General features: G+C 42.9%; 1 protein-coding gene across 11 annotated transcripts in view; it reads right to left on the bottom strand.

Annotated features, from left to right (window-relative positions):
• The window catches only part of ST3GAL3 (ST3 beta-galactoside alpha-2,3-sialyltransferase 3), a 308,813-nt gene that overhangs the window by 217,429 nt on the left and 65,453 nt on the right, over nucleotides 1–25,931 (bottom strand). For all 11 annotated transcript variants that reach the window (XM_077277836.1, XM_077277842.1, XM_077277840.1 and 8 more), the window contains exon 2: nucleotides 19,806–19,950. In XM_077277836.1, the coding sequence (XP_077133951.1) occupies nucleotides 19,806–19,920 (115 nt within the window). In that variant the 5' untranslated portion in view covers nucleotides 19,921–19,950. The remainder of the gene's footprint in view (nucleotides 1–19,805; nucleotides 19,951–25,931) is intronic.

The raw sequence follows: 25,931 nt of genomic DNA, 5'->3' as shown, positions 1-25,931 counted from the left end.
TGATATCACTGTTTATTATCCCTGTACTATGACATGACTGTGTGTATTATCCCTGTACTGTGACATCACTGTTTATTATCCCTGTACTGTGACATCACTGTGTTTATTATCCCTGTACTGTGATATCACTGTTTATTATCCCTGTACTGTGACATCACTGTGTATATTATCCCTGTATTGTGACATCACTGTGTGTATTATCTCTGTACTGTGACATCACAGTGTGTATTATCCTTGTACTGTGACATCACTGTGTGTATTATCCCTGTACTGTGACATCACTGTGTGTATTATCCCTGTACTGTGACATCACTGTTTATTATCCCTGTACTGTGACATCACTGTGTTTATTATCCCTGTACTGTGACATCACTGTGTATATTATCCCTGTATTGTGACATCACTGTGTGCATTATCCCTATACTGTGACATCACTGTGTTTATTATCCATGTACTGTGACATCACTGTATTATCCCTGTATTGTGACATCACTGTGTGTATTATCCCTGTACTGTGACATCACTGTGTGTATTATCCCTGTACTGTGACATCACTGTGTATATTATCCCTGTACTGTGACATCACTGTATTATCCCTGTATTGTGACATCACTGTGTGTATTATCCCTGTACTGTGACATCACTGTGTGTATTATCCCTGTACTGTGACATCACTGTGTGTATTATCCCTGTACTGTGACATCACTGTGTGTATTATCTCTGTACTGTGACATCTCTGTGTGTATTATCTCTGTACTGTGACATCACTGTGTATTATCTCTGTACTGTGACATCACTGTGTGTATTATCCCTGTACTGTGACATCACTGTGTGTATTATCTCTGTACTGTGACATCACTGTGTGTATTATCTCCGTACTGTGACATCACTATATTTATTATCTCTGTACCGTGACATCACAGTGTAGTGTATCCCTGAATATTAGGGAGACAAAAATAAACACTTACATTTACAAGTTTGCTATGGGACCCTTACTACCCCTTGTGTCCAATGATATCTCTATAGCCCATTTTCATGTATAAACACTCATGGCGTCACTCAGGTCTCTGGGCGCCACGTCTCACACTAGGCATCCGATGATTCACGCATCTTGCCGGGACTGGCACCTAAAAGACCTTACGCTCTACTGAATTTTAAACCTTTACTATAATGAGTAATGAGAGGAAAACTCCCAGAGCAAAGAGACGTAGTCACCGACCAGAAGATCCTCCACCCAAGGTCTGCGCCGCAGGAACGGCCACTGCAGTCCCTCAGGAGGGGACACTGGAGTAATGAGAAAGAGAAGGCAGCAAATCCCAAACTCTGCTCTATGCACGGAGCCATCGGCCGCTCCCACCCATCACACCCAGATCGGCCCCTGAGTTATAGCGCCTCGGTTTCCAGGAAAGCTGGATGGCTTTTATTATGCACCGTCACTGAGCTTTATAGGAGTCCTGAAAAGTAAATCTGACAAGTTATGTGGGAGAAAGAAAACTTTCCAAGTTGTCCTTTACTATCAATCCGTATCCGTTCCTTGGAACGCTGAGTGACGACCAATATGGACGACCATACAGGTCCTACACGGAGCGGGGCGCAGCGACAGAACGTTCATCTCCTTGATAGTAGTGGACAATGGAAGCGAATATCCCCTGCTGCTCGGTCATGTCAACTGCTGGAATTAGGCCGGCGTCACACTCGGCGTAAGACAATACGCCACGTATTATACGTCCGTACTACGGCCGTAATACGGAGAAATGTTCCCAAAATATTGATCCGTAGTCAGGGTGTGTCAGCGTATTTTGCGCATGGCATCCTCCGTATGTAATCCGTATGGCATCCGTACTGCGAGATTTTCGCGCAGGCTTGCAAAACCGACATCTAATGGATTTATGTGCTCAAATGTTCGGGAAAACATATATACAGTATATATATATATATATATATATGTCATTGAGACACATATATATATATATATTCTGTATTTATATTTACTTCAGCGCGATATCTGTGAACAGCCGGTAATTCAATTGCCGGCTTTTCATTTCTCCTGCACAAACCCGACAGGATATGAGACTTGGTTTTCATACAGTAAACCATCTCATATCCCCTTTTTTTTTTGCATATTCCACACTACTAATGTTAGTAGTGTGTATGTGCAAAATTTCAGCGCTGTAGCTGCTAAAATAAAGGGTTAAATGGCGAAAAAAATTGGCGTGGGCTCCCGCGCAATTTTCTCCGCCAGAGTGGTAAAGCCAGTGACTGACGGCAGATATTAATAGCCAGGAGAGGGTCCATGGTTATTGGCCCCCCCTGGCTACAAACATCTGCCCCCAGCCACCCCAGAAAAGGCACATCTGGAAGATGCGCCTATTCTGGCACTTGGCCTCTCTCTTCCCACTCCCTGTAGCGGTGGGATATGGGGTAATGAAGGGTTAATGCCACCTTGCTATTGTAAGGTGACATTAAGCCAGATTAATAATGGAGAGGCGTCAATTATGACATCTATCCATTATTAATCCAATTGTTTGAAAGGGTTAAAAAACACACACACACATGATTTAAAAGTATTTTAATGAAATAAACACAGCGGTTGTTGTAATAATTTATTGCTCTCTCAATCCATTTCCAGGCCCTCGCTTGGCAAAATAATAAACGCACAAGATACATACCTTCTGATGTCCTATCACGTCCAACGAGGTAATCCATCTGAAGGGGTTAACTAATATTACAGGCAGAGCTGCGATAAACCGCTCGCTCGTACCTGTAATCCCCGGGTGCTGAAAGGAAAGCTGGATCTGTACTTACATTCAGTCGCGGTGATGCGCCCTCTGGTGGATGTTCTCATGAACTGCAGCCTGGGAACTTTTTCCCACGCTCCAGGTCATATGAGGACATCCACCAGGGGGCGCATCACCGCGACTGAAGGAAATGTAGGTCAATGACCTACATTTCATTCATTCGCTGGGGAATTACAAGCACGAGCGAGTGCATTAGCAGGGCTCCTGCTTGTAAATTATTTTAACCCCTTCAGATGGATTACTTCGTGGGACGTGACGGTTCAGCTGAGGGTATGTATCTTGTGCATTTATTATTTTGCCAAGCGAGGGCCTGCAAATGGATTGAGAGAGCAATAAAATATTACCACAACCGCTGTGTTTATTTCATTAAACTACTTTTAAATCATGTGTGTGTGTGTTTTTTAACCCTTTCAAACAATTGGATTAATAATGGATAGATGTCATAATTGACGCCTCTCCATTATTAATCTGGCTTAATGTCACCTTACAATAGCAAGGTGGCATTAACCCTTCATTACCCCATATCCCACCGCTACAGGGAGTGGGAAGAGAGTGGCCAAGTGCCAGAATAGGCGCATCTTCCAGATGTGCCTTTTCTGGGGTGGCTGGGGGCAGATGTTTTTAGCCACGGGGGGCCAATAACCATGGACCCTCTCCTGGCTATTAATATCTGCCCTCAGTCACTGGCTTTACCATTCTGGCGGAGAAAATTGCGCGGGAGCCCACGCCAATTTTTTCCGCCATTTAACCCTTTATTTTAGCAGCTACAGCGCTGAAATTTTGCACATACACACTACTAACATTAATAGTGTGGAATATGCAAAAAAAAGGGGATATGAGATGGTTTACTGTATGTAAACCATGTCTCATATCATGTCGGGTTTAGGCAGGAGAAATGCAAAGCCGGCAATTGAATTACCGACTTTTCACTAACACCGCTGCATATTTCTCGCAAGTCACACTGCAGGTCCGTGTGGAATCCGTATTTTTCTCGCCCCCATAGACTTTCATTGGCGGTTTTTTTGCCCAATGCGCTGACAAACGCAGCATGCTGCGATTTTGTACGGCTGTAGAAAGCCGTATAATACTGAACCGTAATATACGGCTGATAGGAGCAGCCCCATTGAGAATAATTGTGCCGTTTATTTTGCGAGTTTTACGGACGTAATTTCTGCGCTCTTACGTCCGTAAAACTCGCCAGTGTGACGCCGGCCTTAACCTCTTGCTTGTTGACAGCTCCGTCAGGTTACAACATCTGGCCGGAGGACAGGAACAGCAGCTGTCGAGTTCGGACTCAAGAAGAAAAAAATAAAAATCCAGCAAACATCTTGTCCACAAATTACCCAAGTGCAAAACTACCAGACTCATGAAACGGACAACAATTTTGTTTTTACACCATCTAAATCCAGCTGGAGAGTATCATTCCTGCAGAGCCGCAGGATTCTTAGGATTCTTAGCAGGTTTTCCCCTTCTTCTTACTTATCTGTAGGTATAGTTTCACCTTCTTCCTTATCTTGTACTCTACAAAATATCAACACAAGTCACATCCAAAGCTGCATCCAAACTGCATGCAGGCTGCATTTTACCTCCTCGCCAGTGTCGGACATTTGTCCCATTCGAGCTCAGCTCTTACCACTGCTACTTCCAATATGTGGCATCAGCGTTCCAGTCTTCTTCCTTTCCAAGGGGCTATTTGCATTTATTAAGAACTTTTTGTTCTTCCCTTTATGGGGAGGGGGTGTGATCTAAAATATGCCACATTGCGCCAACATTTTTAACACTAAAAAAAGGTGTAAAATGAGCGAAGAGGTGGAATAAAGATACAACAAATGTAGCATCTAGCAGTAGTCACTTTGATGCATTCGGTGTATCCATATGCTAGTCTTAAAAGGAATCCGTCAACAGGTTTTGCAATGTAATCGGAGAGCAGCATGAAGTAGGGGCAGAGACCCTGATTCCAGCAATGTATCACTCACTTGGCTGCTTGGTGCAGTTATGATAGAATCCCTTGTTTTCTCTGCCGCAGATGTAACAGAGCTCTGTATAACCCCACCCACAACTCTCACTGGCTGCTTCCTGAGTACACTGTCAGCAATCTGCCAATCAGTGGTGGGGGCGGGATTATTCAGATTAGAATGACTAGCCTGCATGTGAAACCTAGTCCTGTAATGATAATCTCCTGCTGATAAAACACCGATTGTATTGAAACTACAGCACACAGCATAATAAGTGATGCTTCCCTGGAATCAGGGCCTCAGCCTCTACATCATGCTACTCTTTGATTAAATAGCAAAAACCTGCTGGCAGACTCCCTTTAAGTCTTCTAAACACCGTAGATGGTTATTTATTTGATCGCTCGGCTGGCAGCTATGTCTCCCATACACAACAGTGCTTGTTCTGACAGGCGCTCTTGAGGCCACCTTACCCCCTCCCTGTAGGCCCCTCCTGCATTTTTTTTTCCAGAAAAGTAAGTGTGGGTGGTGTAAAAAAAAAAAAAAAGTCACAAAATTAAAATAAAAAAAAATAATTTGATTCACTGATAAAATTGACTTTTTGTGTTGTCAGTTCTACTCAATGTACACTGGGTTATGAAATACTAAAAAAGAAACAAATACCTAGCTCAGGAAGGGCCCACAAATAGTTATGAAATACGTTTTCATTTTTGTGCTGTAAATTATTTCCAGGATTCAAATGACAGCAGTGGGGAAGCGACAGCTGAGCTGCTCCCCCTGGTGGCTGCAAAGGGAAAAACACCTGTTCTTATGGGGCAATACTACATGATCGTATACGGTATACAGAAAAATGTTTTGTTTATTTACATTTTTACTTTTATTTATTCCCTTTATTTCACCCATTTTTAACATCTTCATGGTGAAACTTAAACGGATTTTCTAGCAATTGTTGCCAAAAACCCATATTTTCATAATTCACTAGAACCCAAATGTCATGTTCTTGAATGCAGTCTATTACTCCATGACATCTGCTATTTAATTTATTCAAGTCACTTTTCTTTTGTCTTGTGGTACTTGTACCAAGTTCTTCAAAATGGTTCACCGCGGTTCACAACTTTGGCGCAAAATCAAAAACGCAATTTATTTTTGTCTGTGTTTTATTGTGACTTTTCAACACCAAAAGTCTAAAATCCTTTAAAAAAAAAAAAGTACCAAATTGAAAAAATCACATAACACAAAAAATAATAATCGCTCACCAGATCTGCATTAATGGCATCCTGGGTGCACGACAGCCTGAGCAGACAGCGGAGCCCATAAAAAATGGACGAAAATCATCACTTCGGTCTCCTCGCTTCAACACTTTATTAGGAATCCATGAGCAAAAAAAGACATTTAAAACATCAAACCAGCCGACGCATTTCAGAATACAATGTGACATCTATGATGAAGGCATTGTAGTCCGAAACGCGTCAGTTTAATATTTTTTATGCCATTTTTGCACATGGATTTGTAACAAAGTGTTGCACCAAGGAGAACGGAGTGATGACTTTTTTCCATTAATCCTCCTGAAACTTTACTCCAGGGGGGACCGGATATGGATTCTTCTATGTTATGAGCTATAGGGTCGTGAATATATTGGGGTTATCTGGACGTGGGAACAAATAATAATTGACTATTACTCTTAGATATAATCTTCTCATTTGTCATTTTCTTTTAAAAGAACAGAATTAAATTCTCTTCCATGAGTTTTAGGTCAGTGCCACTGGCGCGGACCCCTCCCCTGTAATAACCTGAGCACAAGACTCCAATAAATCATGTGTAAATGTAGCAATTGAGTGCGGACATATTTATTACCAGTAATATTTGCTCTCAGGTACGTGGATGAATGGTCAGGGGTCACACATCCACCCTGGGTGGTCCCAGGAATCTCCCTGTTTGCACCTGACACCTGCTCATAAAAGCCCATTATTAAACCCCAATGAATCTTCCCCCATCCGTAAACCACAGATCTGCCCCGAGCCCAAGATTCATAGTAAATAATGGCGGCTCAATTAATTGTACATTCCCCAATCCTTTCCAGATGCTGTGTACACTAAGTAACACTCCGCCTGCAGGAACAGCCATGTGGTCAATCTGTCACTTCAATCCAAACCTTACTGTCAGCGGGCACATAACCGAGGAAATAGATGAATGGAATCCGCAGAAGATAAACATCTGCACCCGATTCCTTCCACTAATTGAAAATATTTATTTTTTAGATAGAAACAAAATCTGATTCCAACTAAGGAATTTTGCAGTTTAGATCCACAATAAATAGTCAGAGCCGCTGGAAACCTGCACGGAGCTTGTGCTCCTAACTAACACGACGCTTTATACTCCAGTCACATTCAAAGCTGCAGTTACAAGACGTTAGGTGACCTTTGTCACGGCCTTTATAGCGCTCAGAACGCACTGATCGCTCAACCATAACGGATTTGTACAATGTTAGTTGTGGCTCGGACAGAAGTGAATAAGTGATGATCAGCAGAAGATATATAAAGTAAGGCAAATTAACTCACAAAAAAAAAAAATGTTGGCGACATATTGCAACATCTTTATCCATTTGTTTAAGAACGAGCTCTTTTAGAGCCTTGATGCTGCTGGACGGAGAGTGATGACTACTTGTCTCTTCAGGTGTTCGGTCGGGCTCAGATCACGAGACCCTTTGGCCACTGAGTCACTTTCACCCTGTTCTTCTTCGGAAATACAACAGATGTGTGTTTTGGTTTGGATCATTGTCTTGTTGGAAAAGTGGACGTCTACCAAGGTCACGCAACATAATCTCTTTCTATATAAAGTACATCTGTGAATTCATGATACCATCAATGAAATGTAGCTCCTTGACACCAGGAGCACCCATGCAGCCCTACATAAGGGAACTGCCACCACCATGTCTCACTGTAGGCACTATGCACTTTTATTTGCACTCATTCATCATACAGTTTTGAAGACATCAATTCCAAAAACATTTATCTTGTTCTCATCACTCTGGAACATAGCACCCCAGCAGTCTTTATATTGTTCAGCATGGGCCCTGGCAAATTGTAGACAGCTTCTTTTTGCATGGGCTTTAGAAGCGGCGTCCTTCGTGGATGACCAATGCATGCCGTTCCTCTGCAGTATACATCACAATGTATCAACCCTGGTTTGCCTTTCTACTTCTTTAGTTAACTGTAGGGAACTTACATGTGGATTTTCTTCAACCCATCTCATCAGAAAACGATCCTGTTTAGGTGCTAACTTCTGTGGTCGATTTGGACATCTCTGTGAGATGATCGCAGTTCCACCTTTGTATCACTTTTTCTCCAATATCTGACTGATAAGTAAAGCTTTGCTGATATTCTTGTAGCCTTCACCTTTCTTGTGTGAAGAAATCATTTTCTTTATCAGGTCTTGTGACATTTCTCTTCCATGTGGTGCCATTGCTGACAGCATGAAATGGGAAGAGGTTTTCTTTGTTAAGTAACATCTTTTTCATCTTTCTACTGGACAACTGTGTAATGACTAATTAGACCTGTGGGTGAATTCTTGTTCATAGGAATTTGGTACACTAAACTTTACATTTACTCCTATGTCTTTCAGTTGGGGTTGTACCAATTTTTGCAACATGATCTTGAATGAATTTGTTAGGAAAATTCTTTTTGATTGCAAACAAGATTAGTTCTTTTGCACACAATTACCCTCGTTTGCTAGTGTATTTTGTAGTATGGTATCCCATGATAAAATATTGATTCCGATAGGAAACGAAAGGCTTTTTGACAATTCTATTGGGGTGTACTCATTTATGAGCATCTATATACCTACCAGATAAATACACATAGTCTCTTCGCCTGTGGGGTGCGAGACCAATCAAAACTTTGACTGAAGGACAAAATATGAACGGTGTGTTATGAAAATGGCGGACAATGGTAGATGTCAGACAGTTACTTTCTATGTCAGTAACTACAAAGTCAGAGTGTAGGATGATGAAAGGCGTGACGTGTCCCTGACTGATTTCTGTATGTGCATCCGAGCTGGGAGGAAACAAATGACACAGCTAGAATTATGGATGAAAAAAAATGTAGGTTTGCTTCTTTAATCCAGGAACTGTTTTCCGGGTTTGTTGCTGAGCGTCACCTTAAAAACACACCTGAAGACTAGTCTGATCCGGGGCCGACAGGTCTGTGTATGGCCAGCCGGAAGGCTACGGTGATCTCATGAGGCAGATGTCATCCCTACGTGCGAGCGGCAGCACACCTCGCTGTACGGAAAACTAGCCTTAATATTCACCCCTGAGTCATCACCGATGCAAATACCTGCCGAGCCCTGCTTAATTAGCCACACTGATTACACGATCTTTCACCGAAAAACAATAGGGATATGGCTGCCAAATGACGACTGCACCACAAGAACAGAACATACACCTTTATTACACCAGCGTATTAGATACAACTCCCAACATCCTGACAAAAGCCAAAAAAGGCAACAAATACCAGAGGCAATGAGTCCAGACCTAAATCCCATTGAGCACCTGTGGAGAGATCTTAAAATTACTATTGGGAGAAGGGACCTTCACATATGAGAGCAGTTTGCAGAAGAGTGGTCCAAAATTCCAGCAGAGCATTGTAAGAAGCTTGTGGATGGTTATAGGAAGCGATTGATTGCAGGTATTTATTCCAAAGGATGTGCAACCAAATATTAAGTTGAGGGTGCCAACAATTTTGTCCAGCATATTTTGGGGGTTTAGTGTGAAATTATGTCCAAATTGCTTTTTTCTCTCATTTTTTTTTTTGTATTGTTCCAATACACACAAAGTAAATAAACATGTGTATAACAAAACATGTATAACTGTAATAATTTTATGGCAGCAATATTTCATTTTCTGAGACAATTTCAAGGGTGCCAACACTTTCAGCCATGACTGTATGTTACACTGCAGGTCTCCTCACAGTGGGAAAATGATCACAGCTCTTGTTACATTTATTGAAGTTAAGTAGTGGGAGATCTGCTGTATATACATCACATAGGAGACACTGAGACTTTTACAGTATATACATCACATAGGAGACGCTGAGACTGCTATACACATCACATAGGAGACGCTGAGACTGCTATATACATCACATAGGAGACGCTGAGACTGCTATACACATCACATAGGAGACGCTGAGACTGCTATATACATCACATAGGAGACGCTGAGACTGCTATATACATCACATAGGAGATGCTGAGACTGCTATATACATCACATAGGAGACACTGAAACTGCTATATACATCACATAGGAGACACTGAGACTGCTATATACATCACATAGGAGACACTGAGACTGCTATATACATCACACAGGAGACGCTGAGACTGCTATATACATCACATAGGAGATGTTGGGGCTGAAACACATGACTGTATATCTGGCAGAGAGTTGGGCTATAACCTGCCGAAGAATTGGACATATACCTGCCAGAGTATTGACCTGCCATATGTACTGAAGATTCCTGCTGTGTTTGCTTTTGTGCTGCTTTGTGTTAAAGTGCCTTGGAGTTAATAAACCTTGCCTTATTGGACTAAAAATGCAGCCTAATGCCTACCTGAACGAACACCGACAATATGTAAACAAAATGTTCGCTCGTCGGGTGAAATGATCTTTTGCGTAGCACAAAAGATTGTCGTTTTCGGTGGGGCGTCGTTTTGTGTAACGAGGACTTGTGCTGGCGAGAACCGCGGCGGCTATGACCACTGTGCGATCTATTACAGATCTATTACAGATTTCTCAGTGCGGGTACTTTACTTTGATCTGCCTGTGTGAACCAATCGGGGCTCGTATTGTGCCGCCAGTCGGTCTGTGTAAACAGACCCATATCCTGCGCTGCTGCTGGTCGTCCTGCTTTTCCCACGATGTGACTCTCAGTCTCTGGTCTCCATCAAGATGAGCAACATATTAATGTCACACGTCATTTGCTTGTGCCCTATAATAAGTTGGCGTGACCGGTGGCCAAACTGGAACAGGACAACATGAACCTTCTCCAAGTTCCCGCTTTAATTTCACCCTTATTACTGTACAATATCCCCCCGTATACATTATCCCAGGACCTGCACCAACTGGAAATAAACAGGCTTCTTCCAAGCCCACCAGAGACCAGGAGGAAGCGTCATCCCAGCTCCGCTATGAGAATGATAAAAATAAAAAAAAATGAGAGCAGCAACGAGAAGCAGATGTCAGAAGAAATGACAGGAGACTAAGATGGGGCAAGAAAGACTGCAGGAAATCACCACCAAATAATGAGAAAGAAAAAAACTGTGTTCTTGGCAAAAAAAAAAGCTCTGTCCCGCTTTTGCAGTTATTTTGCAGCGGTCTTTGGGTGCGGATTACATGTTTTCTTTGTCAACAGTACTTTTCATATAGTTAGATGTATTCTACAAGATTGCTGCGAAAAAGTTTCATAAACGGTTTGTTGCAGATTTTTTTGCAGCAGTTTTTTAAAAAAAAGTTAAATTGTGTGCAAGAGATTTCTGAAAACCTCATAGCTTTTGGTGAAAAACAGCTTTTAAAAAATGCAAAAAAAACCAACTTCTGGTGAATGTGAACATGGCCTAGCAGAGACTTCCCCATGACTTGTCAGTAACCCATTACTATCATTACCGTTAAGGAAAGGAGAAATCTTTTCGGCCAGAACACAATCTGCTAACATCGTGCAGTCAGTGTGGAAACACATACAACACGGTGTTGTAGGAAATAATTTGAGACCACCAGGGTAGACCACTTATCCATAACAGAAAAATCTGCATCTGTTACAAATATTAATGGGATTAATCTCCAGCATCACAGTTCCCCCATATTGTATGGCTGCCCGTGGGCGATTCACATGACGGAAAGGAGGACTAAAGGACGTATTATTACAGAGTGTTATCATGGCCACACATTAGCAGCGTACCCGGGCAGCCTAGTCTCTGGGCCTCCTCCCTAGTCAGCTTCATTATATCTGGGGTGCCTTTAAAGTAGTCAATGCACCCATTATTACAGCTTCCACTGGAGAGGTCACCCAGCTTTCCTAAAAGCCTGAATGTCAATGTCTCACAGTGTGAGTTGAGATGGAGCTGAAGCCTAAGACTGAGCTGCTTTACTGTATATAGGAAGAAGAGTTGTCTGTGTCTCTATTATAGTGTCACTGTAAGCGCAGGTAGAACTGACTGTCACACCACGTGTTCCTGCAGGCTGCAACTACAATGTGACCACGGAAGTGCAATGTTACTTTCTTTGTAGCAAACATGGAGCCCATTCACTGCAGGAGAAATATTGTTACAAAGAAGCCATCAATTAGAGCTTAATATGGAAAAGAGCAAGGATGCCACCTAGTGGTGATACAAGAGTATGCAGCAATCTAGTAGTGATGCAACAGTGTGCAGCGCTGTAGTGGTGATGCAACAGTATGCAGCGCTGTCTAGTGGTGATGTAACAGTATGCAGCGCTGTCTAGTGATGATGTAACAGTATGCAGCGCTGTCTAGTGGTGATGTAACAGTATGCAGCGCTGTCTAGTGGTGATGTAACAGTATGCAGCGCTGTCTAGTGGTGATGTAACAGTATGCAGCGCTGTCTAGTGGTGATGTAACAGTATGCAGCGCTGTCTAGTGGTGATGTAACAGTATGCAGCGCTGTCTAGTGGTGATGTAACAGTATGCAGCGCTGTCTAGTGGTGATGTAACAGTATGCAGCGCTGTCTAGTGGTGATGTAACAGTATGCAGCGCTGTCTAGTGGTGATGTAACAGTATGCAGCGCTGTCTAGTGGTGATGTAACAGTATGCAGCGCTGTCTAGTGGTGATGTAACAGTATGCAGCGCTGTCTAGTGGTGATGTAACAGTATGCAGCGCTGTCTAGTGGTGATGTAACAGTATGCAGCGCTGTCTAGTGGTGATGTAACAGTATGCAGCGCTGTCTAGTGGTGATGTAACAGTATGCAGCGCTGTCTAGTGGTGATGTAACAGTATGCAGCGCTGTCTAGTGGTGATGTAACAGTATGCAGCGCTGTCTAGTGGTGATGTAACAGTGTGCAGCGCTGTCTAGTGGTGATGTAACAGTATGCAGCGCTGTCTAGTGGTGATGTAACAGTGTGCAGCGCTGTCTAGTGATGATGTAACAGTATGCAGCGCTGTCTAGTGGTGATGTAGCAGTATGCAGCGCTGTCTAGTGGTGATGTAACAGTATGCAGCGCTGTCTAGTGGTGATGTAACAGTATGCAGCGCTGTCTAGTGGTGATGTAACAGTATGCAGCGCTGTCTAGTGGTGATGTAACAGTATGCAGCGCTGTCTAGTGGTGATGTAACAGTATGCAGCGCTGTCTAGTGGTGATGTAACAGTATGCAGCGCTGTCTAGTGGTGATGTAACAGTATGCAGCGCTGTCTAGTGGTGATGTAACAGTATGCAGCGCTGTCTAGTGGTGATGTAATAGTATGCAGCGCTGTCTAGTGATGATGTAACAGTATGCAGCGCTGTCTAGTGGTGATGTAACAGTATGTAGCGCTGTCTAGTGATGATGTAACAGTATGCAGCGCTGTCTAGTGGTGATGTAACAGTATGCAGCGCTGTCTAGTGGTGATGTAACAGTATGCAGCGCTGTCTAGTGGTGATGTAACAGTATGCAGCGCTGTCTAGTGATGATGTAACAGTATGCAGCGCTGTCTAGTGGTGATGTAACAGTATGCAGCGCTGTCTAGTGGTCATGTAACAGTATGCAGCGCTGTCTAGTGATGATGTAGCAGTATGCAGCGCTGTCTAGTGGTGATGTAACAGTATGCAGCGCTGTCTAGTGATGATGTAACAGTATGCAGCGATGTCTAGTGATAATGTAACAGTATGCAGCGCTGTCTAGTGGTGATGTAACAGTATGCAGCGCTGTCTAGTGGTGATGTAACAGTATGCAGCGCTGTCTAGTGGTGATGTAACAGTATGCAGAACTTACTAGTGATGATGTAACCGTATGCAGCGCTGTCTAGTGGTGATGTAACAGTATGTAGCGTTGTCTAGTGGTGATGTAACAGTATGCAGCGCTGTCTAGTGGTGATGTAACAGTATGCAGCGCTGTCTAGTGGTGATGTAACAGTATGCAGAGCTTACTAGTGATGATGTAACCGTATGCAGCGCTGTCTAGTGGTGATGTAACAGTATGTAGCGTTGTCTAGTGGTGATGTAACAGTATGGGGTGCTTTCTAGTGATGATGTAACCGTATGCAGCGCTGTCTAATGGTGATGTAACAGTATGCAATGCTGTCTAGTGGTGATGTAACAGTATGGAGTGCTTACTACTGGTGATGTAACAGTATGCAGCGCTGTCTAGTGATGATGTAACAGTATGCAGCGCTGTCTAGTGGTGATGTAACAGTATGCAGCGCTGTCTAGTGGTGATGTAACAGTATGTAGCGCTGTCTAGTGGTGATGTAACAGCATGCAGCGCTGTCTAGTGGTGATGTAACAGTATGCAGCGCTGTCTAGTGGTGATGTAACAGTATGTAGCGCTGTCTAGTGGTGATGTAACAGCATGCAGCGCTGTCTAGTGGTGATGTAACAGTATGGAGTGCTTACTACTGGTGATGTAACAGTATGCAGCGCTGTCTAGTGATGATGTAACAGTATGCAGCGCTGTCTAGTGGTGATGTAACAGTATGCAGCGCTGTCTAGTGGTGATGTAACAGCATGCAGCGCTGTCTAGTGGTGATGTAACAGTATGCAGCGATGTCTAGTGATAATGTAACAGTATGGGGTGCTTACTAGTGGTGATGTAACAGTATGCAGCACTTACTAGTGATGATGTAACAGTATGCAGAGCTTACTACCGATATTATTAACAGTATGCAGCACATTCTAGTAGTACTAATAGTATGCATGGAAGTCTATAGGCAATGTGGCAGTATAAAGCTGTAAAGAGATAGTGTGCACCGCCATCTAGTGGTAGTATAACTGTATGCAGCGCTGACTAATAGTAATGCGCTAATATGCAGCACCTTCTAGTCGTACTATGACGGCATGCAGCACTTTTTGAATTGTGAAGTGCTGCGGACTAAGTTGGCACTATAAACATAAAATTATTATTACTATGGCAACGTGCAGCTTCTTCTAGTGGTAATGTGGCCGCGTGTAGTAAGATAATGTGGCAGAAAGAGGAATAATCCTTTTCACACGTCAACCACAGCAAATCCAGTGCCATGCTAAGGCTACATTCACACATCCACTTCTATTTTTTACATCCTTTTAGAATGGATCAGTGAAAGACGGATGAAACACAGCATGGAAAACAGGTCTTGTGGTTTTCATCCCTTTTTAATGTATCCCTACAGATTATATTGGCCAAGTGTGATCCTCCATATGGATGAGAATAGGACATCAGTTCCGAATCTCACTGACAGTACACATGGATCCGTTTTTTAAACATATTATACAGTGGGGCAAAAAAGTATTTAGTCATTCAGCAATAGTGCAAGTTCCACCACTTAAAAAGATGAGAGGCGTCTGTAATTTACATCATAGGTAGACCTCAACTATGGGAGACAAACTGAGAAAAAAAAATCCAGAAAATCACATTGTCTGTTTTTTTATCATTTTATTTGCATATTATGGTGGAAAATAAGTATTTGGTCAGAAACAAACAATCAAGATTTCTGGCTCTCAAAGACCTGTAACTTCTTCTTTAAGAGTCTCCTCTTTCCTCCACTCATTACCTGTAGTAATGGCACCTGTTTAAACTTGTTATCAGTATAAAAAGACACCTGTGCACACCCTCAAACAGTCTGACTCCAAACTCCACTATGGTGAAGACCAAAGAGCTGTCAAAGGACACCAGAAACAAAATTGTAGCCCTGCACCAGGCTGGGAAGACTGAATCTGCAATAGCCAACCAGCTTGGAGTGAAGAAATCAACAGTGGGAGCAATAATTAGAAAATGGAAGACATTCAAGACCACTGATAATCTCCCTCGATCTGGGGCTCCACGCAAAATCCCACCCCGTGGGGTCAGAATGATCACAAGAACGGTGAGCAAAAATCCCAGAACCACGCGGGGGGACCTAGTGAATGAACTGCAGAGAGCTGGGACCAATGTAACAAGGCCTACCATAAGTAACACACTACGCCACCATGGACTCAGATCCTCCAGTGCCAGACGTGTCCCACTGCTTAAGCCAGTACATGTCCGGGCCCGTCTGAAGTTTGCTAGAGAGCATTTGGATGATCCAGAGGAGTTTTGGGAGAATGTCCTATGGTCTGATGAAACCAAACTGGAACTGTTTGGTAGAAACACAACTTGTCGTGTTTGGAGGAAAAAGAATACTGAGTTGCATCCATCCAACACCATACCTACTGTAAAGCATGGTGGTGGAAACATCATACTTTGGGGCTGTTTCTCTGCAAAGGGGCCAGGACGACTAATCCGGGTACATGAAGGAATGAATGGGGCCATGTATCGTGAGATTTTGAGTGCAAACCTCCTTCCATCAGCAAGGGCATTGAAGATGAAACGTGGCTGGGTCTTTCAACATGACAATGATCCAAAGCACACCGCCAGGGCAACGAAGGAGTGGCTTCGTAAGAAGCATTTCAAGGTCCTGGAGTGGCCTAGCCAGTCTCCAGATCTCAACCCTATAGAAAACCTTTGGAGGGAGTTGAAAGTCCGTGTTGCCAAGCGAAAAGCCAAAAACATCACTGCTCTAGAGGAGATCTGCATGGAGGAATGGGCCAACATACCAACAACAGTGTGTGGCAACCTTGTGAAGACTTACAGAAAACGTTTGACCTCTGTCATTGCCAACAAAGGATGTATTACAAAGTATTGAGATGAAATTTTGTTTCTGACCAAATACTTATTTTCCACCATAATATGCAAATAAAATGATAAAAAAACAGACAATGTGATTTTCTGGAATTTTTTTTCTCAGTTTGTCTCCCATAGTTGAGGTCTACCTATGATGTAAATTACAGACGCCTCTCATCTTTTTAAGTGGTGGAACTTGCACTATTGCTGACTGACTAAATACTTTTTTGCCCCACTGTATATACACACATATATACACACACACACACACATATATATATATGGATCGATGAAACCCTATGGGTCCGTGTGAGATCTGTTTAAATATGCAAGTAGCCGCTTCAGGGAGGAAGAGAACAAGAATCCTTGTGGAACATTGGAGGGACTAATCCTAAAAGTCAATATCGACCCTTTAGTGCTCCTTGCCATATAACTTAAAGGGATTGTCCGGAGAAAACAAGTTATCACCTTTGCACAAACAAGTGGTAACTTTTTCTAATTCATTAAGATTTCAGTTAATTTTTCAATCAATTAATACAGATTATGGGTGAGAAAAGTGGAAAAAGTTCTGAAAAGATTCTTCTTGGTGAGTTTTTTTTTTACACGACAATACCCTGGGGTGTGTAGACTTTTTGTATAGTCCTCTGTAAGTATGTATATGATTTTTTTGTGATAGTGTATCAGGGTAAGTGAATTACGCTGCTCTGGAGTTTTAGACTTACAGAGCATTGTCTACAATGGACACAACAGTAACAAATCTTCAGCTGTGAGAAATATGAGGCTAGGGCAGGTTTTCATACTCTTTTTCAATAATGAACGCATTCACTGAAAGTAAAGGATATGAAACATGATGTATATCAGAACATTGCTGACGTTCTCACTATACAGGGGTTAACCTCTATATACGAGTTTATTAGACTTCCTCCTCTTTCTGTAAAGTAATTGCATTCAGATTTTTGGTATCCTTTCCTCTGTCTGCTTGCGTCGCTTTTTGCTTCGCCCGTGTGATCAGAGCTTTACGGATCTGCTCCTGCAGTATCCATGAAGGTGAAGCCATAAAAAGCTGGCGAGAAGTTGGGAAGGCCCCGATGTGGGGCGGCACTGTCCTTCAAATCAAGACTTTCATAGGCAGATCACAGGAGGCAGACTTTTGCATACTGCCTTGTTTTATTCATCCTGGCCATTCCTCATCACTGAAACCTTCCATTTCATTGATTAATTGCCCTCTTTATTAGAATTCTAGCTGCAGAAATTTCCATAAAGACTCCCTGGACTAAAGACATATTTCTATTCATTACAGAAAAAGCAGAGATCATCTCGAGATTCAGCAGAGAACCAGACACAGCCCATAGCTATTAAAGGGCTCCAATTTCACCATATCCGTGGGAACAGAAATCGCCTTCCTGATTCGGGACCCCCTCACTTATATCATCATTGTGCAAACCTCCATAGCTCTCCGCTGTCCTCCTTCCCTATAGACCCAAACCGCTCGAGGGCTTATTGTTAGTCACTTGATCAATAAAAGGACTCCCATCAACAAATTTGTATGTACCAACAACAATTAAGAGGAGCTGTGCAACGATCAATTTGTATATTTGATGATCATGCTTTTATAGCTTACGGATAGCGGAGTCTGACTGCAAGGACCCTCGCCATTCCCAAAAATATGCAAGAGAAAAAATGGCTGCACCGTCACGTTATATAAAATACAGATATGATAGGAAGAGAAAAGAAAAGCCTTTTCTTGGGACTGTGGAATCCCCCAAAATAATCAGACAACTCCAGCCTAAACACCATATAAATCTAAAGGGGTTCTCCAACCAATAGGAAAGCCGGCTCAGCGATTAGATAAATCATCGTAGTCTGGTCCAGGAGGTCCAACAACTGGAACCTCCAATGATTATCTCCCAGTGGAGAATATATTACAATAAAAAAGGAGAGAAGCCGAAGCCAGCGCTGCTTGTGGTCAGAACGCAATACGTAAAGTGCACATGCACATATTGATTTCTAACTGTATTTCAAAATGAGACATTTATCAAACAATTGATCAATTCTTTCTGTGTTCATTGTGATTGATCTAGGCTGCTGTACACACATACAGCAGCCCTGCCCCAGGCTGTTTGGTTATACACCTGTGTCTGGGCCTGTCTCACCCTTCATCTGAGGTGCTGGTCAGGCAGTGTGGAGGTTGGACCTGAAAGGCCTATGTTTGGACCTGGTCGACCTTTATCTGCGCTTGCCCTTTCTGGCGCCATGGGAGTGATTCAGAAACGCTTCAGGTACAGTTTGCATTTAATGTGGTCTTGCTTCCAACATATTTAGGAGGCCGTAATGGCACAGCGAGTATAAAAAACGTAGAGTAGGACTGCCCCATTATGAGAATGCCTTGGCGTGGCGGGGTGGCTCAAAGAATTGATCAATTGTTTGCTAAATGTCTCATTTTGAAATACAGTTAGAAATCAATATGTGCATGTGCACTTTATGTAATGCGTTCTGACCATAAGCAGCGCTGGCTTCTCCGCTTTTTTATTTTGAGAATATATTACACCTCTGTATGAATGAAGCTGTCAAAACGCCACCCGAGGACCAATCCTAGATTCTGACAGTTCATCAGTCTCTGTATTCCACCCATACAAACCCCCAAAATTGCCATAAGTATGTATAAGTATACAAAGTGCAAAGCAGAAGCTAGAAGACAGCCTCCGAAGCTTCATCACCAAAGTGAGAAGACAGCCTCCGAAGCTTCATCACCGAAGCTAGAAGACAACCTCCGAAGCTTCATCACCGAAGTGAGAAGACAGCCTCCACAGCTTCATTACTGAAGTGAGAAGACAGCCTCCAAAGCTTCATTACTGAAGTGAGAAGACAGCCTCCGAAGCTTCATCACCGAAGCTAGAAGACAGCCTCCGAAGCTTCGTCACCGAAGTGAGAAGACAGCCTCCACAGCTTCATCACCAAAGCTAGAAGACAGCCTCTGAAGCTTCTTCACCAGCAGATGCACCGGTGACTTCAGATTCTTCTGGATGCCATATTGTGGCGAGTCCCAGCGATACAAAAGTTCTAAGCTTCTCAGTTTAGAAATATTAGAACTTCCAAGATTTACAGTGAGGAGAAATATGGAGGGTTCCTGGGGGAAGAAGCTGTCCCTAAGAGAAAGTCTAGAGGTGCAGCAGTGGGAATCATGGACAGTCAAAGATGCAGCAAGACAGAAGAAGACAGGAAGAGACTTACGTGAATCCTCCCAGCGCAGAAGGTGGAGCTTCCAGGCAGAGTAATAGAGGAAGCCCAGCACCAGGAAGAGGCAGAGAGCCAGCAGCAGGTTCCTCATAAAAACCAAAACTCCCATTTTCAAAACATTCCTGCGCTACTACATGACCTGTGGGAGAAGAGACAAAACTATGAGAAGATGATGGGGATGATGAATTCCATCTATACTTTTCATCGTAACCACCAAGAATGATCGATTCTATCTACAGATGCAATCAAAATTATTCAATCCCAATTGCAAACTATGTTTATCAGCAAAATTAAACGTGATGCTGTTTGCAATAAACCAATCAATCAAGAATAATGTAAATCGCTCAACAGTAGTGATGGGCGAGTGTACTCGTTGCTCGGGTGGTCTCTGAGTATTTGTGACTGCTCGGAGATTTAGTTTTCATCGCTGCAGCTGAATGATTTACAGCTACTAGACAGCTTGATTACATGTGGGGATTCACTAGCAACCAGGGAACCCCCACATGTACTCAGCCTGGCTAATAGCTGTAAATCATTCCGTTGCCACGATGAAAACTAAATCTCCGAGCAGTCATGAATACTCGGAGGTCACCCGAGCGTGCTCGGGAAAAACCCAAGCATCGAGTACACTCGCTCATCACTACTCAACAGGTCTAATAACGAGTGGTTTCTCCAAATTCTACTTTTAATGACTAATGCAGAGGCACAATTATCCATCCTCCTTATGACAAGCGCCTAGTAGAGCATCATTGGCTGCTGCGACCTGCTTCAAATGTGATGAATCGCAATACATCAGTTAATAACGTTAGCCTATTTCTCATAGTCAATGGCCACCATTAATATTCTTGGATTGTCAAGAAAGTTGTCCAAAAAGTTAAGAGGATCATTGTCTTGTATAAGCGAAGAAAAGAATAAATAAAAAAATACTAAGACATAAAATCCAAGAGAAAAAGTTGGGAGCAGAATTAACAAATTCAAAGCTATAGGAACATTGGTTACACTACTGGATGTGGCACAAAGAGGTAGCCGTCACCGTCTGCCACCAGATTCCTGATGAGGTAGGTTAATAAAATCCCTCATTTATTTATTTAATGGCCCCCGGCTCCATCTTGAGCCATGGCGACTTGATGGATGAACGATCTGTAGGAAGATTGATCTTGTGCAGCCCAGATAGCTCCACCAGGGTTTTCGCTGCCATTATCTTGTTAGTATCAAGTCACTGAGGTGCTTGTCTTCCTCTTTGTCTTCCTCTTTGTCTTCTATTCTTCCGACCATTCTGTCCTTCTCTAGTGATTCCTCTCTTTCTATGATGTGTCCAAAGTAGTTAAGTCGTAGCTTGGCGATCCTTACTTCTAGTAACATGTCTGGCTTGACTTGTTCCAAAATTGATTTGTTTGTTCTTCTTGCCATCCATGGTATGGATAACATCCTTCTCCAGCGCGACATTTTGAAGGCGTCGATTCTTCTTCTGCCTTATGTCTTTATCGTCCAGGTTTCGCATCCATATGTTACAACAGAAAAAACTGTGTCCAAGCCATGTCTTCATCGCCAGTGAAATGTTCCTGGATATGAAAATCTCAAATAATTGCAAAAGGCCTGCAGCAAGGTCTCCATACCTGAACTATGAGACATACACCTCTACTGACCCAAAAGAATAGGAAACGTTACCGCCAGTATTCTCAAATCCATATAAAAAAAAGTCAGAGAAGTTTTTTTGGAATCTATTCTGTGGGGCAATGAAACAAAACTGGGACTTTTCTGACTAGATCAGCGGTATGTCTGGAGGAGGAAGAATGAAGCGTATTCTAAAAGGAAAATTGTGCCTACAGTGAAGCGTGGTGGTGGTTCTTTACTTCCTTCTTTGATTCCTCTAGCACTGGAAATCTGGAGCACTTGAAGAACAAGATTAATACAATAAGAAAACGTCATGCTGTGTGTGATGAGGGTGAAGCTTGAGCATCAAAGTACCTTCCAAAAAGACCCAAACATACCTTGGGCAAAGACTAGGTTTCAAAAGCTGCCCTGGAAGATTCTCAGAGACCGTCAAATTCCCCTGACTAGAACGCCACAGAAAATTTTAGGTGGGATTTTTGGAAGGCTGATGCAGCAATCTCAAGAAGGTTAGTGTCCTGGAAGCCCTTGTCCTTGAGAAATTGTCTGAGATTGCACAGGAACCCTGCCAGAAGCTGGTGTCTTGCTATGAATTACATCTGCAGCAGGTCATAACAGCTAGAAGGGCTCTACTAAGTACAAAGGAGTTGAATAGTAATTCAGAAACAGCAACAGTCATAAAAAGTGGCATTTTCTGTTGAGTTTGGAGAAAACACTTGTTATATTATTTGTGCTGATCTATTAAAATTGCATTTGATTGGTTTATTGCAAACAAAAGAAAGTTTGTTAATTTTGCTGATAAACCTAATTTGCAATGGGGATTGAACTACGTTAATTGCAACTATATCTTGTTTACCTACAATTGCAAGAAAAAGTAAGTAATGGTACCGTTACACTAAACGACTTACCAACGATCACGACCAGCGATACGACCTGGCCGTGATCGTTGGTAAGTCGTTGTGTGGTCGCTGGGGAGCTGTCACACAGACAGCTCTCTCCAGCGACCAACGATAAGGGGAACGACTTCGGCATGGTTGAAACTGTCTTCAATGATGCCGAAGTCCCCCTGCAGCACCCGGGTAACCAGGGTAAACATCGGATTACTAAGTGCAGGGCCGTGCTTAGTAACCCGATATTTACCCTGGTTACCATTGTAAAAGTAAAAAAAAAAAAACAGTACATACTCACATTCTGATGTCTGTCACGTCCCCCGGCGTCCACAGGGTTAAAACTGCTTTCGGCAGGAGCGCTGCTAATATGCACGCACTGCTGCCGAGAGCTTCCCTGCACTGAATGTGTCAGCGCCGGCAGTAACAGCGGTGACGTCACCGCTGTGCTCTGCTTTACCGCCGGTGCTGACACATTCAGTGCAGGGAAGCTCTCGGCAGCAGCACGTGCATATTAGCAGCGCTCCTGCCGAAAGCAGTTTTAACCCTGTGGACGCCGGGGGACGTGACAGACATCGGAATGTGAATATGTACTGTTTTTTTTTTAACTTTTACAATGGTAACCAGGGTAAATATCGGGTTACTAAGCGCGGCCCTGCGCTTAGTAACCCGATATTTACCCTGGTTACAAGTGAACACATCGCTGGATCGGCGTCACACACGCCGATCCAGCAATGACAGCGGGTGATCAGCGACCAAAAAATGGTCCTGATCATTCCCATCGACCAACGATCTCCCAGCAGGGGCCTGATCATTGGTCGCTGTCACACATAACGAGATCGTTAGCGGGATCGTTGCTACGTCACCAAAAGCGTGACGTTGCAACGACATTGTTAACGATATCGTTATGTGTGACTCAGCCTTAAGTCTGAAATTACTGGAATATTTGCATTACATACAGTACTAATATAATGTGGTTTGATTGTTATCTAAGTCACAAACATAAATTGACACAATCTAACTAAATTAGGAACACAGGAACAGTGGGTACAGTTCATGTTGTTTTTTCAAAACTCACAAAGCAAACGCAGAGAGAAAAAGTAAGTGAACCCCTGTCTTAGGGTACCTTCACACTGAACAACTTAACAACGATAACGATAGCGATCCGTGACGTTGCAGCGTCCTGGATAGCGATATCGTTGTGTTTGACACGCAGCAGCGATCAGGATCCTGCTGTGATATCGTTGGTCAGAGCTAGAAGGCCAGAACTTTATTTCGTCGCTGGCTCACCCGCTGACATCGCTGGATCGGCGTGTGTGACGCTGATTCAGCGATGTCTTCACTGGTAACCAGGGGAAACATCGGGTTACTAAGCGCAGGGCCGCGCTTAGTAACCCGATGTTTACCCTGGTTACCAGTGTAAATGTAAAAAAAAAAAAACCCACTACATACTTACATTCCGGTGTCTGTCGCGTCCTCCGGCGTCCGCTTCCCTGCACTGTGTCAGCGCCGGCCGGCCATAAAGCAGAGCACAGCGGTGACGTCACCGCTCTGCTTTAGGGCCGGCGCTTACACAGTGCAGGGAAGCTGACGGCGAGGGACCCGACAGACACCGGAATGTAAGTATGCAGTGTTTGTTTTTTTTTACATTTACACTGGTAACCAGGGTAAACATCGGGTTGCTAAGCGCGGCCCTGCACTTAGTAACCCGATGTTTACCCTGGTTACCCAGGGACTTCGGCATCGTTGGTCGCTGGAAAGCTGTCTGTGTGACAGCTCTCCAGCGACCACACAACGACGAAACAGCGACACTGCAGCGATCGGCATCGTTGTCTATATCGCTGCAGCGTCGCTTAATGTGACGGTACCTTTAGTGACTATAGTTTGAAGGATGGGCAGAGCCTGGTTGCTGACAAATATTGGTGAAAAAATATTTTATAAGACCTGAGAAAATGTTATATATGGATAAGGCTGGAAAAAAAAAAAAACAAAGCAACAAAAGCTAAAAACCTGGAAGTTCATCAAGCCACTGTTGGGGTAAAAGATACTCTCTGGTCTGTTGTATTCTGAGTTAAAGAAGCACTCCTCCTCCTCCTCCTCCTCCTCCTCCTCCTCCTCCCATCAAAGATTTATCCTCTTAATATATTGCAATCATATTATATAGCACTGTGTTCTTACAATTGCCCCCTATTCTTAAAAAAGAAAAGTATTTTTTAATAAGAAGCAAAATTGCAAAGATGATTGTTTTTATCAGCACTTTTCAAAATGTAATTGTTACAAACATGAGACGACGCCTTTAATGACCCTTCTGGCGCGGGTCTTTAAGTGGTTATTACTGATTTCAATTTATAAAACGGTATTATAGTAAAGTAAAATAATAAAAACTGTATAATGAAAAGTTCTGCAACTATCTATCAGACTTTTTGCTTCAGTTCCTCCCTATTTTCAAGAACATTTGTTTACTTTAGTGAATGTGAAAATTATCTTCTTTTCATCAATAAGCTAAAAAACAAACAAAAAAACAACAACAGTTCTCACAACTAAGGCTGCCATCCAGGGCTGCCACTAGAAATTTCGGGGCCCCATACTGGCAACATTTTCAGGGCCCCATTAAGACTCCGCCCAGGCTCCACCCCAGCCCCGCCTCCAACCCTCGAACTGTCTACAGCACCACCGCTGACTCTTGGAAAAACTACACTTCTCACCAATCACACATTAACAGTTCCCATCACTAGATCACACACATAGCCAGCAGATTTTGTTTTGGCCAAAAGGTTTTTTTAATCTGCCACGATGACAAGGTAGACTCTTTTGGCCGGGCCCTACTCTACTCTAACTTATTAAACATTTGTTAAAATATGCAATACAATTTAGGTATATTTTTATTTATTTTTCAATTTTTCAAATGACCAATAGTTCCACATACAAGGGACAAATAACACAACACCATGACCAGACACCACATTATCACCACATAGTGACCTATAATACTATCTACAAGGAATAAATACTGCCACACCATGTGCAGACCACATATTACCACCACAGTGACCGAACAATATCGCATACAAGGGACAAATACCAAAGCAGCATGTACAGACCACATATTACCACCACATGGTGACCAACTACATACAAGGAACAAATACCAACACAACATGACCAAACCACATATTACCACCACACGGTGACCGAATAATAGCACGTACAAGGAACAAATTTTCACCACACCATGACCAGACCACATATTACCACCAAATAGTGACCAAATAATAGCACATACAAGGAACAAATACCGCCACACCATGGCCGGACAACATATTACCACCACATTGTGACTGAATAGTACAATACTGATCATTAATAAAAAAAAATACTATCACCATAAGTGCTATTATACATAGGAGATCTGTACTTAGTATGCAGTGTCTGTGTACAGGTAATACAGTGGTCACCGATGCCATTATACACAGGAGCTCTATACATAGTGTCAGTGTACAGGTAATACAGGGATCACCAGTGACATTATACACAGGAGCTCTATATATAGTGTCAGTGTACATGTAATACAGTGATCACTAGTGACATTATACACAGGAGCTCTGTATATAGTGTTTAGTGT

This window comes from Ranitomeya variabilis, chromosome 8 (genome assembly GCF_051348905.1).
Source record: "Ranitomeya variabilis isolate aRanVar5 chromosome 8, aRanVar5.hap1, whole genome shotgun sequence".
NCBI lineage: Eukaryota > Metazoa > Chordata > Amphibia > Anura > Dendrobatidae > Ranitomeya > Ranitomeya variabilis.
The sequence above is the reverse complement of the archived record's forward strand: the minus strand, read 5'-3'. Positions and strand labels throughout refer to the sequence as shown.